At 29.0% G+C, this 12,666-nt stretch overlaps 6 protein-coding genes across 6 annotated transcripts; 4 read left to right on the top strand and 2 right to left on the bottom strand.

Moving 5' to 3' along the window:
* Nucleotides 1-472: 472 nt before the first annotated feature.
* ECM27 (Ecm27p) lies at nucleotides 473-2,767 on the top strand (the record flags this gene model as incomplete). The annotated part of the gene is made up of 1 exon (XM_046078818.1): nucleotides 473-2,767. One exon carries the CDS (start codon nucleotides 473-475, stop codon nucleotides 2,765-2,767), a length of 2,295 nt encoding a protein of 764 aa, XP_045936412.1.
* A 553-nt stretch (nucleotides 2,768-3,320) lies between these two features.
* BTN2 (Btn2p) lies at nucleotides 3,321-4,406 on the top strand (the record flags this gene model as incomplete). Its single annotated transcript, XM_046078817.1, has 1 exon — nucleotides 3,321-4,406. One exon carries the CDS (start codon nucleotides 3,321-3,323, stop codon nucleotides 4,404-4,406), a length of 1,086 nt encoding a protein of 361 aa, XP_045936413.1.
* A 356-nt stretch (nucleotides 4,407-4,762) lies between these two features.
* Nucleotides 4,763-5,995, top strand: LIH1 (putative lipase; the record flags this gene model as incomplete). Its single annotated transcript, XM_046078816.1, has 1 exon — nucleotides 4,763-5,995. One exon carries the CDS (start codon nucleotides 4,763-4,765, stop codon nucleotides 5,993-5,995), a length of 1,233 nt encoding a protein of 410 aa, XP_045936414.1.
* A 412-nt stretch (nucleotides 5,996-6,407) lies between these two features.
* Nucleotides 6,408-7,925, bottom strand: GPA2 (guanine nucleotide-binding protein subunit alpha; the record flags this gene model as incomplete). The annotated part of the gene is made up of 1 exon (XM_046078815.1): nucleotides 6,408-7,925. The coding sequence occupies one exon, from the start codon at nucleotides 7,923-7,925 to the stop codon at nucleotides 6,408-6,410; it is 1,518 nt and encodes a 505-aa protein (XP_045936415.1).
* A 627-nt stretch (nucleotides 7,926-8,552) lies between these two features.
* SCDLUD_000065 (uncharacterized protein) lies at nucleotides 8,553-8,846 on the bottom strand (the record flags this gene model as incomplete). The annotated part of the gene is made up of 1 exon (XM_046076724.1): nucleotides 8,553-8,846. One exon carries the CDS (start codon nucleotides 8,844-8,846, stop codon nucleotides 8,553-8,555), a length of 294 nt encoding a protein of 97 aa, XP_045936416.1.
* A 971-nt stretch (nucleotides 8,847-9,817) lies between these two features.
* On the top strand, nucleotides 9,818-12,529 carry SCDLUD_000066 (serine/threonine-protein kinase; the record flags this gene model as incomplete). The annotated part of the gene is made up of 1 exon (XM_046078814.1): nucleotides 9,818-12,529. The coding sequence occupies one exon, from the start codon at nucleotides 9,818-9,820 to the stop codon at nucleotides 12,527-12,529; it is 2,712 nt and encodes a 903-aa protein (XP_045936417.1).
* Nucleotides 12,530-12,666: the final 137 nt, after the last annotated feature.

Genomic DNA, 12,666 nt, shown 5'->3' on the forward strand with positions numbered 1-12,666 from the left:
TCTAGGAAAATAGCCAGTAGTGTTAAAATTGTAAAGCATACTTCGATGATCGCACATCTGAACCTTAGCCCTTCAACCTCGGACTTAACTCTGTTCATTTTCGGACTCGAAAAAAAAATTTTTTTTTTTCCTTGTTTTCAAAGGAAAGAGAAAATGGTAGGACGAAAAATTGGAAGCTAAAATTTTACTATATATAGTCTCTATTGTAACCTGACCCCTGGTATATCTCCTGCCAAGCCTCATTTTATGTTTTATTTTATACCTGGTTTCTGTAATTGATAAGTAGACTATTATTTACAGTTAACAATATAAAAAATGGGATGGCATAGTAATTATTAGAGTATTTAAAAAAATAAAACTCTGAATGAACTGGATATCCATTACATCATAAACCGCCATAATTATATTCATATATATATATTGAAAAAAGAAAAAGGAAAAAAAAAAAGAGGTAAAAGTCTGCTACATATAAATGATTCATACCGTTTTAGAATACTTCTATCATCCCATAGAAATATATCAAGATTCATTATCAAAGTTTGTTTCTATTCCATTAAGTGTGCTACATCTATCAGTTTGTTTTATCGCCTTGGGACAAACATCATCTGAATATTTAGCTCCAAATGTAAATTTTCTTTGTGGCTCATCAAATATAATTAAATCTATATTGTTATCATGGTGCAATTCTTCACCAGATATACTATCGGGTATAGTTGCATGGTTTCATTGTGCCAGACAGTTGTCTTCAGTACCTTCATCATTGGACTCAAATGGAAACGATATTTTGGCTATTGGAGAGGTATTAGGATCTAGTGGAGTGATTTTGTGTGTTGCATTAGGATCAATTTTTGTTATATTATCTAATATATTGTCAGCTAATGATTACGGAGACTTTGAATTCCCCAAGGTGTTGAAATTGTTGACTAATTCTATGTTACAGGATTTGATTTTTCTTTTGATTTCGGTATCAATTATTTTCTATTGTTGTTTGAAAGGGAGTATTTCCATATTAAATTGTTTAATAATGTTATTCGTATATTCCAGTTTTATCTTTATCAACTTTTATAAGGGACGAACAGCTCTATCGACAAGTGAGGAAGGAGAAGAATTAATTTTAGAATTGGAAGAAGGTAGAGACGATAATGAAGATCAAGATATTTCTATTGACTTGCAAGATTTGAATGTTGTAAACAATCATGAAGATAATATCTCACGCACGGTAGATAATGATGATGATGATAATAATAATAATAATAATAATAATAATAATAATAATAATAATAATACCCCAGATGCATCAATAAATGTAAAATCTCCTTTATCAATCGATACAATTAAAAAAGCAAGCACTTTAAATTATTCTGATTTCATGAAGATTCTAAGCGATGTTGTTGACGAAAGAACAAGGCCGCACACGATGCCTGAGGTAATCAATGTCTCAGACAACGGTTTTAATGATAATCACGGTGCAAATAACAATGAAGACAGAAATTATAGAGCGAATTCTGCACCTGCTATAATTAATTTTGAGCCATATCACGATAATGTCGATGATAATAATAATATTAATGATGATACTGATAGCAACAATGATTATACCCATGCAAGTAACAATAATGCAGTTCCTCCTATAATTTTCCAAAATAATAATGGTATAATGTCTGTAAATAAAAAATTTAAAAAATGGAATAATAGGACATTAAAGGAGCTTACAGAGAATTTGAGTATTTCTGTCCAAAAGTTCCGAAATAAAGGTTTACTTAGTCAAATAGTTTCTATCGTAGTTTCCCCCATTTTTATAGCTATAAAATTATCGGTTCCGCGTACTTCCAAATCAGTTCCTAAAACTAAAGCCAGATTTATTGTATTGGCTATTCAATCTTTAACTACGCCTATTTTTTCATTTGTGTCTATTTCACAATTTATACACGCAAACTCAAAAAGTTTAATTTTATCACTATTTGGAGGGGCATTAATAGGTTTGTTACTACTCAGTTTGGTTATATTAATGAGGCAAACTATCATAGTTGGAACAAAATATTCTTTTTCTCAAGGGAGAGGGAGTTATGATGACAATGAGAATAATGGTGTTGACAATGATTTACTATGGGATAATGAGTTTAGTACAATTTTAAAATTTTTAAGTGTAATTGGTATTTTTAACAGTATTATATGGATTTCTATTTTAGCAAATAATTTAATTGAAATTATATCATTTTATCAAAAGTTGACTGGTATCTCCGAATCAATATTGGGCATAACTTTCTTTGCATGGGGCAACTCGATAGGTGACTTACTTTCGAATATTGCTATGTTAAAATTATACAAGAAATTACCACCTACGTCCAATAATACTAGTAGTAGCTTTAATACCAGTCATGATAATAGTAACTTGGGTAGTAGAATATTAAAATTTGCCATAATTTCAATTAGATCCTGTTTTGGAGGAGTCCTGATTAATATTTTGGTTGGTATTGGGTTCAATTGTTTGCTAGCCTTAATAGTTAACGACCGTGGGTTTACTACGCAATGGGAACTTTCAATTAATGATACAACCACTTACTTGCATTTTGTCATATCTTCAGTCGCATTATTTTTACAAATTATATTACTAATTATATTTTGTTTGTGGGTCTCAAATAATAAATCTGATACCAATATCAGTTCATATATTACCCCAGATTTATTTAAAAAAATGGGCATAGGTATGATTATTCTATGGGGGGTTACCACATTTATTAATGTTTTAATTGAAATAATTACGTAATAATTTATATATGTACAATGGTTAACATTAACGAATACATTATAAAAATATAATTTTATTTGGTTTAATATCAATATATAGATAGATAGATATTTGCAGAAGATTCAAGAATGTTCCAGAGAAATACATAATATTTTCTATTTCCTTAACTAGAATAATTTTTTTTTTTTTTTTTTGGTATGACATTATTTTAGTGGCGCTATTTATGCGCCTTGTCCTTTTTGTTTGTTTTGGCGTGTCAAAAAAGAAAAGAAAAGAAAGGAATAGAATGATCTAGAACATTCTTTCTCTTTCTTCTTTATTCTTTTTTGACACGCGTCACACAGACCTGAATTAAAAAAAAATATATTTTCATACTCAGAAAAAGAATATAAAAAGATAAAGTCTTATAAGATATTTAGCTTTATTTTTTTTATTTTTTTTAATTCTATCTCTGTTATATATAAATCATAATAATAATAATAATAATAGTAATACTAATAAACAAAAAACAATAACAATAACAATAACAATAACAACAACAATAACGAATATATAAAATCAAATATTAACAATGTTCCCATTTGCTACCACTATCCCAGTTTTCCCACAAAGAAGCATAAATACCTACTGTGATCCATTCTCACCACAGCTTTCCTGTCCTCCCATTTCTAAAAACTATTACAGGAAAAGACAAGAACAAGAGAAAGTGACGGCACCCTTCACTTATGAATTCAAAAAAGGTAATTCTGAGAGTGTTTTATCGTTGTATAAGCAAGTGCCATCAAGATTATTTTCTAAAATAGTTGAAAAGCATATCTTGAGCCATCCAAACAGAGAACAGTTTTATGATAGCGATTTTTTCGGCAATTATTATATTAATGAAGATCGTGTTTTAGATATATTAGATATGGACAAGGTTGGCACCGAAGTTGCCCGCAAACTATTTGCTTCTTACCAATTAACATTGAACCATGAGGGAAATGAATTATTAATAGAAAATGCTTCTGATGGTTCTATTATTAAAATATTTAAACTAGATGATTGTTACAGCGATTTTTCTGTCAAAAGTTTGAACTTAGTTGGTCCTGAAAAAGATAAGGCTGCTTTAATATTAGTTTTATGCAAAGACAAGAAAGAAATACTAAGCTCCCAAAAAATTGAAAAAGAACGGAAAGAACAGAAGAAGGATTCAAAAAAATTAAAACAAGAACAAAAAAGAAAAAACAAATTTTTAAAAAAGAAAACACAGCAAAGAGCCCCAATACAAGAAATTTCCCCAAAAAAAGGGATGTCTGAAGGATTAAAGGAAGAAACAGAACAAATTAAAAAGACATGTGAAACTAACATGTCAAAATCAAAAGTTAAAGATGCTAAACAGAAAGATGTCCAAGAAAAGTTGCAGAAAGAAAAAAAATTGTTGAGTGAGAAATTGAGTGATTATAGAAATAATACTAGTATGGACAATGGTAAATCTTTTCATAGAGAAAGACTTGATGCCAGCGAAAGAAACTCTAGAAGGGTTACCAAATCGCAAGTAGAGTCAAGAAGTAGATCATTATCGCCTGTTTTAGAAGATGTTGAAGATGCTGAATTGACTAGATATAATAGATCATTGCATGATTCTCCAAAGGGTAATGCTGTCTTAGAAGACGCTTGATTGTTTTATTTATAGACTATTTTAATTTTTTTTTTTTTTTTTTGTAAATAAAATTTTATTAATATTTGTATAATTAAGTTATATTTTTATTTTCTTTTTTATTTTCTTTTTTTTTTTTTTTTTTTTTTTATCTATTGCGAATCAAAATGATACAATATTTAATTGACACAAAAAGTGACAGCGATTATTTTTCTCATTTATTTGTTTTGTAAAACAAAAAAATAGAGAAAGAAAGAAAGAAAGAAAGGAAATAGTTTGATGTTTCAAAATTATATAAAACAGGTATGCTACCTATCTAAGTTTACCACCTGTTCTCAACTAATGATAGTAACATTTTTATTACTATAACACACACCATGATATTCAAATTTAATACTATTAGACTTATACTTCTAGTATTTTCCACTTTTTGTACTGTCGTCTCATGTACAAACATAAGTATAGCAAATAATGATACTAAAAAGCAGGATAATATTCTTCAAGTAGCCTCCAATTTTGACTTGTCTGAATTAGATTATGAGGAACTATTATATTTTAGCAAAATATGTTTGTTAACGGCATGTATAGTTGATGATGGATTGAAACAAAATAAATTTCTATCTGATGGAGGGTGTCCCTCAAGATTGAAATTTTGCTCAAGCATTGAATCGAACCCTACATTATATGATACCACAATTGAATTAGTTATAAGAGCAGATAATTTTTTTCACTTGGGAACTGGATACATTGCAGTTGATCATTTTAGGAAAGTAGTAATGTTGGTTTTCAGAGGGTCAGCTACAAGATATGATTGGATGCAAGATTTGTCCATTTTCCCAACAAAGTATAAACCTTATTCATATGATGAATATGAAAAGTTGGTTAATAGAGGTGAGATACCGCCATGTGGGAATTGTAAAATACATTATGGTTTTAATAATTTTTTGAAAAGTTTACATCCTCGGTATTTACACAAAATAGGAAAAGTTTTCAAAAAGTATCCCGACTATCAGATAGTTATAACGGGACATTCTTTGGGTGCTGCGGTGGCTTTAATTGCTGGAATTGAGTTTAAACTTAGAGGGTTTCAGCCTATAATTCTAACTTATGGACAACCTAAAATGTTTAATAATGATATGGTTGAATGGGTTGATAAATTATTAAAAACAGATCAAATAGATTATATATTAAAGCATAAATTTGGTGCATATAGTAATTTAAATGATAATCATACTCAAATTGAATCTGGTGATAAAAAAGATACGATATTTTCTCTAGGAAAAGGATATTTTAGAATTACTAATGAAAGAGATTATGTGCCTAGGTTACCCCCATACTACTATAAGCATGCTGGTTTAGAAGTAGTAATTACTAAACCTGATTTACCTCAGGAGCTTGAAGATTTGCGATATATTGGCAGAAGTAAAGATAAAGACGAAAAATACGAAGACGAGATATTGGGGATAAAGGAAGACAAAGATGAAGGTGATGAAAAAGAAGGATCAAGAAGAAAAAACTTGTTGGATTTACATCCGTCTATACAAGAACGGTTCCATGTTAAAGAGCATCGCAGTTATTTTGTCGAAATTAATGAATGCGATTATATATAATAGTTTATTATTACTATTGATGTTAGTATTTTGATAATAAAAGTAATATATATATATATACGTATAATTTTTTTTTTTTTTTTTTTTTTTCCCCACTTGTGTGAATTGTAGTAATCCTTTTTTCTTTTTAAGTTTTCTCAATACTGGAGCCTTCTGTTATGTAAAAAAAAAAAAAAAAAAAAAAAGGTCAAAAATGTCAAAAATATTACAATGTATATATATATACCATATCAAAAACATTTGAAAAGAAAAAAAAAGAGCAAAAAAATGAAAAAAAATAGTGGTAATAATAATAACAAAGAGAAGAAGAATAAGAATAATAAACTGCTGGCCATATATATATATATATATATATATAATATCTATAAATTTTTTTTCCCCTCTTTCTTCCAAAAAAAAAAAAAAAAGTATATCACAATACACCGGAGTCCTTTAAACTATTTTCTAATACTGTTTCTTTAACAGCTGCAAAGACTAGTTGAATATTACTGGTATCAGTAGCTTGTGTAATGTGAGGGTATATATTTAGATTTACCTTATTTAGTTGAAGGAATCTCCATAAAATATATTTTGCTGCTTTATTAATATCAGGACCACCGGTATAGTCTGGGAAATAGTTGGATAAAGGAACTTTTGTAATTTTGTCGGCGAATAAATCAATTTTGTTTAAAAACAAGATGACTGAACAGTTAGTAAACCACCTACTATTGACTAAGGAATCAAATAAAACTAAAGATTCTTCTAATCTATTTGTAGAACTATCTTCAGCTAAAGTTTGATCATACTCACTTAGCGAGACACAAAATAAGATGATAGAAACTTTGTCAAAGGAATGAATCCATTTTTTCCTTTCATTTCTCTGCCCACCCACATCATAAATGTGCAATACCAAATTATCGTCCATATTGACTATAGTATCATGGATACCTGTAGTTTTTTTCCTACAATTTAATATGTCAGTTAATGAGGGTTTATAATTTACATTTAATATTTCTGAAGTTAAAACCAACTTTTTAACAAAATAACCAGAGTTATCCATCAAGTAAAATTGACTTTTTTTCATTGGATCATTCAAAAGTTTTCTTGTGGAAGGTAAACACCATAAAATATCCAAATTTTTAATAAAAAGAATAAACTTTTCACTTTCTATAATTTCTGTGGTAGTTGTGTTTGCTCGTACTTCCTCTCCATCTTCTTCATTTTTAATAACCGAGGATAAATTAAACAGTTGAAAATCAATTATGGAATTCCTAAGTTCATCATAAGTGATGTCCGTTTTCCCACGACCATTTATATAAATTTTATAGTCATCATCTGTGTAATCGTTCAATCCAAATAAATCTCTTGCATGAATCAAATCTTTACCAATTTCTATAATATTATCCATAATAAAGGGCCTATATGCCATTAACTCCTTGTCGGTGTACCCATTTTGATGTAAAATTTTTAATTGTTGCAATATAGTTGATTTACCACTTTCTCCAGATCCCAATAGTAACATTTTCAATGGATGAACCGTTAGTTTGTTGGTAGAGCTGCCACTACTACTGTTAGTAGACTGTTTTCTGATAGCAGTGGCATTTTGTGCAAGCTTTTTATTCTTGGAAGCATTGTTGTTATTAGAGTTTGTCACAATAATATTTTCAGTTGTATTTAGGGAGCTTGAGTTATTTTTATCATTATCAATATTCTTAGCTACAGAAGCCGTATCATTTTGATCCTTTTTTTTTGGAATGGGATGATTTGATTGCAGTTGCTTTTCTGTATTAGTATTATCAGGTACTTTATTTTTAGAGTGGGGTATGTCTTTTTCTTTAGGATTTATATTAGCAACATTGGTATTTTTAACCTTAGTATGTTGATTATTTTGATGCTGTTTGTCACTTGTTGTCGAATTTATAGTTGAGCTTTTCGATGAACACAATCCCATTTCTGCATTTATACTTTTGGTTTTATTTAGTGATAGTTATTTGTTGAAGCCTTTTTTTTTCTCTTTTTTTCTTCTTCTTTTTCTTTTCCTTTTTTTTTTTTCAAGGTAGTATGTTACTAGCAGAGACCTTTTAAATTGATTTAACCATCTGTTATTATTTCATATATTTTTAATTTAATTTAATTTAATTTAATTTAATTTAATTTAATTTATAAAAGCTTACAGGTATACAATTACAAGAATTATATAGCAACCCTTCCCCTCCCTATATTTTATTTTATTTTATTTTATTTTTCTTTTGTTTATTTTCCTTTGAGATAAATAACAATAACAATAACAAGAAATTACATCAAGAAAAAAAAAATAAAAAAAAAAGTGAGGTTATGTTTATTTATTAAATAACACGATAAACTTCCATAATTAAAATTGTACAAAATTTTATAAAATAAACCCTCAATTTTTATTTCATTTTCCCCTCTTTTATTTAGTCTCAAATCCACTCGCTCATTCGCAACTTCGGTTTACGGACTTCAATCTCAAACATCTCTGTCTTTATCTCCCCCTCTCCCCCTCCCCCGTTTTCTACCACTAGTCCGAATATATCCGTCGTACTAAATATCAAATAATTTATATTATACCTTTTTTTGAGGTATGTTTCCTTTTACTATTATTTACAGCCAAACCGTTGCCCATATAACCTTCCTCCTCAAAATTTCTTTTATATCCTCTTCTCTCGTTATCAATTGGTTTAAGTACTATTTTATCATCTTTGTTTATCACATTTCTTTCATATAATTCTTCATTTATTAAATCATTTTCCACATTTAAAGTGGTATCATTCTCAGTATGACCATAGTCGTTAGAACGGTCATAATAATCTTCATATGCAGATAAATCATTGTAAAACTCAGATTCATCCATTGTTTAACTCAATTCAGTTGTATATTTATTTAATTAATTCTTATGCAATGTACTTTAGTAGTAATAAACACATGAAGTAGTTGGATGTTCAGAATGGTGTATAGAAAGACTTGATAGATAAAATCAATTAATTAACGACTTGTAAGATTTTATATTTATAATTAGTTTTACCGGATATGTTTCGGGAACAATTTTAATTTTAATTTTAATTTTAATTTTAATTTTAATTTTAATTTTAATTTTAATTTTATTTTTATTTTTATTTTTTCATTGTCTCATTTCTTTTGAAATAATTACGAACAACACGACAAATAATACGAGCGTTTAAGATGATATGCAATTAAGTTGGAAAATATAAAGTTTGGTTGTTAATTGTTTATTTTTAGAAATCAAATGTTGGATTTTCCTCAAGAGGAAATCAATCTCATTAAAAAACTTTTTTCCCAGAATAGAAAATAAACAAATAATAGTAACATCCATAACTCAAAAGTCCGTATGCCGAACCATCAAATTGTCGGTAAACAAAACCACTTGAAACATGCACATGATCCTTCTTTTCAATTGTATGGCTTCCGTTATGCGTGCTATGCCTCCTATTTTTTTTATTTTATTTATTTTTATTTATTTTTATTTTTTGCTGTTTTAAAAATAAGATATTTAAATATTGTCTTTCTCTTTAAGTTGAAGGCGTTGTGACTATTTTTAAACTTACTGGGCTTATTTTTTAATCAAATGTATATTATATCTACATCTTGTTTTGAAATTTAATGTTCAACTGTTGAAAAAAAAAAGAAAAAAAAAAAAATTTTTTCTTTTTGCAAGACATTTATATATATAAGACATACCTATCATCCTTTTTGAATCTACAACAAAGAGAAAAATCTACCTTTTTTTTTTTTTTTTTTTTTTTAAAGAAACAAACAAAAAAGAGACAAAAAAGAGACAAAAAAAAAATACCAACAACAATAACAATGTTTTCCTCATGGAAAATTGGCAAGAAATTTAATTTTGGAAGTAGCAATAATAACAATACCAATTCTGAAAGTAATAATAATAGCAACAACACCGGCAACTCCGAAAAAAACAGCGAATCATCTCACAATTTTTTACATCACCACCACCATCATAATCACCACCACAATCAAAGTAATGACAGTACTGGGAAAAGACTAAGCAATATTGTTGCAACTAACAACGATTACGATACAGGAAATACCAATAGCAGTAGAAAACAAACTATTGTAGCCACTCCTACTTCTGTAGCACCTTCTGTTTCTAATTCTAATTTTACTGGTGTTTCTGCTAGGCCATCTATGGATAGCACCTTTACCACCAACAGTAATAGCACTGGAACAACGACCACTAGTAGTAGTACTGGTGTGTCCAATGCTAACAATAATGGTGCTTCTTCAGCTATTTCCACTTTTTCCAATAATTTTTCTTCATCCTCAGTAAATGTTAACAAAAGTATTAATGCTAACTTAAATAATCTTTATGCAGAACATGGTAGTACTATAACAGCAGGTAATAACAACAGTACTAATAAAGTAGACCATGCTTTAACCGACAATAATTCAATTCCACCATTGAATTCCAATGAAACTGTAGAACCCCGCAATGATAATGAATTATTTAACACTCCCACAAGCACCTGTTTACGTGGTATTATGACCATTAAAATATATTCAGGTGATAATTTTATTTTACCATTTCCCATTTCTTATAACCAGCCTATTTTATCAAGATTATTAGATTCCCAGCAAAATCAAGTTTCCTTGTTAGATAATTTGAATAAATATATGGAATCTTTATCGTTAACTAATAAGGATGGCGATAAAAATGATAATCTTGGCGATGTTTTATTAAGTAACGACAATTATTCAAATACTGGAGGTATCAATGTTGCCACAAACAATAATAACGCAAATATATCAAATAATTTTGGAAATAATATTAATAACGACAGCAAAGGTGGTAATTTTACTTCTGATAATCTGGATGGTAATAATGGTAATATTTCTACAGCTAATAATAATAGTATTAAAGATAATAACATGAACATTAATGACAGTAAAACCACAAATAGCAATAACGGTACTAGTAACGACAACAACGACGACAATAACAACAACAACAACAACAACAACAACAACAACAACAGCAACAACAACAATAGTGACAATAATGGGAATAACAACAATGTTAACGAGGAAATTAGTGGCAACGTTGCAACAAAATTTATTCCAGCAACTATTACGTTGCCAGGTTCTGCAGAATTGAATCCGTTAATCTATTTCACCATTGAATTTGATAATACTACTGCTACAATTGAACCAGAATCTGGTACAATTTATCATCCGGTTTTTAATAAAATTAGTACCTTTGATGTAACCAGACCTTTGCCATTTTTAAAAATTGATGTTTTTTGCAGAATCCCATCTATTTTACTACCACCAGACATCTTACAGAAAAAAAAACGTTTCCCCAATCATGTTAGAGATATGTTGGATAAAATTATAAACAACCAAGACATTCATTTGGACTCATTCAATCTACCATTGAATCTACATTTTACTTCTCAAAGCAATATTAGAATTTATAACCATAAATGGATTGTTTTGGAAGAAAATAAAAGTAGATTAAACATTAGCATAGATTATAAGCCAGTAACCTCCAAAAAATTATCCATTGACGATTTTGAATTGTTAAAAGTCATTGGAAAAGGTTCATTCGGCAAAGTTATGCAAGTACGCAAGAAGGATACCAATAAAATTTATGCTTTGAAAGCACTCAGAAAATCATATATTGTATCGAATTCAGAAGTTACACATACTTTAGCAGAAAGAACAGTTTTAGCAAGGGTTAATAACCCTTTCATTGTTCCGCTAAAATTTTCTTTCCAATCCAGGGAAAAATTGTATTTGGTACTAGCTTTCATTAATGGTGGCGAATTGTTCTATCATTTACAAAGAGAGGGGAGATTCAGCTTGTCTCGTTCTAGATTTTATGCTGCCGAGCTATTGTGTGCTTTAGAAAGTTTACACAGCTTAAATGTGATTTACAGAGATTTGAAACCTGAAAATATTCTATTAGATTATCAAGGTCACATAGCCTTGTGTGATTTTGGTTTATGTAAGTTAGATATGAAGGATAAAGACAAAACTAGCACTTTTTGTGGTACACCAGAATATCTAGCGCCTGAATTATTACTAGGTGATGGTTATACAAGGGTTGTTGATTGGTGGACATTGGGTGTCTTATTGTACGAGATGTTAACTGGGTTGCCTCCATATTACGATGAAGATGTTCCTACAATGTATAAAAAGATTTTACAAGAACCTTTAAGATTTCCTGAAGGATTCGATGAAAACGCAAAAGATTTGTTGATTAAATTATTAAATAGAGATCCAAAGAAGAGATTAGGCTCTAGTGGTGCCGAACAGATTAAACAACATGTCTTTTTCAGTCAATTAAGTTGGAAAAGATTAATGATGAAGGGTTACATCCCACCTTATAAGCCACCTGTGGCTAATGCCATGGATACCTCTAATTTCGACTCTGAATTTACTAAGGAAAGACCGGTGGATAGTGTGGTTAATGATTATTTAAGCGAATCTGTCCAACAGCAGTTTGGTGGTTGGACTTATGTAGGTAATGAACAATTGGGTAGTTCCATGAACTAATGTTATTCTCCATCAATTTGTGTATTTAATTTATATATAGTTGTTATGCATATGTGTTTTTTTTTTTTTTTTTTTTTTTCCATTTTTTTATATATAATGTAAAGAATTTAATTGGGTGTTTGTTATTTTTCCCACTT

Source organism: Saccharomycodes ludwigii, chromosome I, assembly GCF_020623625.1.
Source record: "Saccharomycodes ludwigii strain NBRC 1722 chromosome I, whole genome shotgun sequence".
Classification (NCBI taxonomy): Eukaryota; Fungi; Ascomycota; class Saccharomycetes; order Saccharomycodales; family Saccharomycodaceae; genus Saccharomycodes; species Saccharomycodes ludwigii.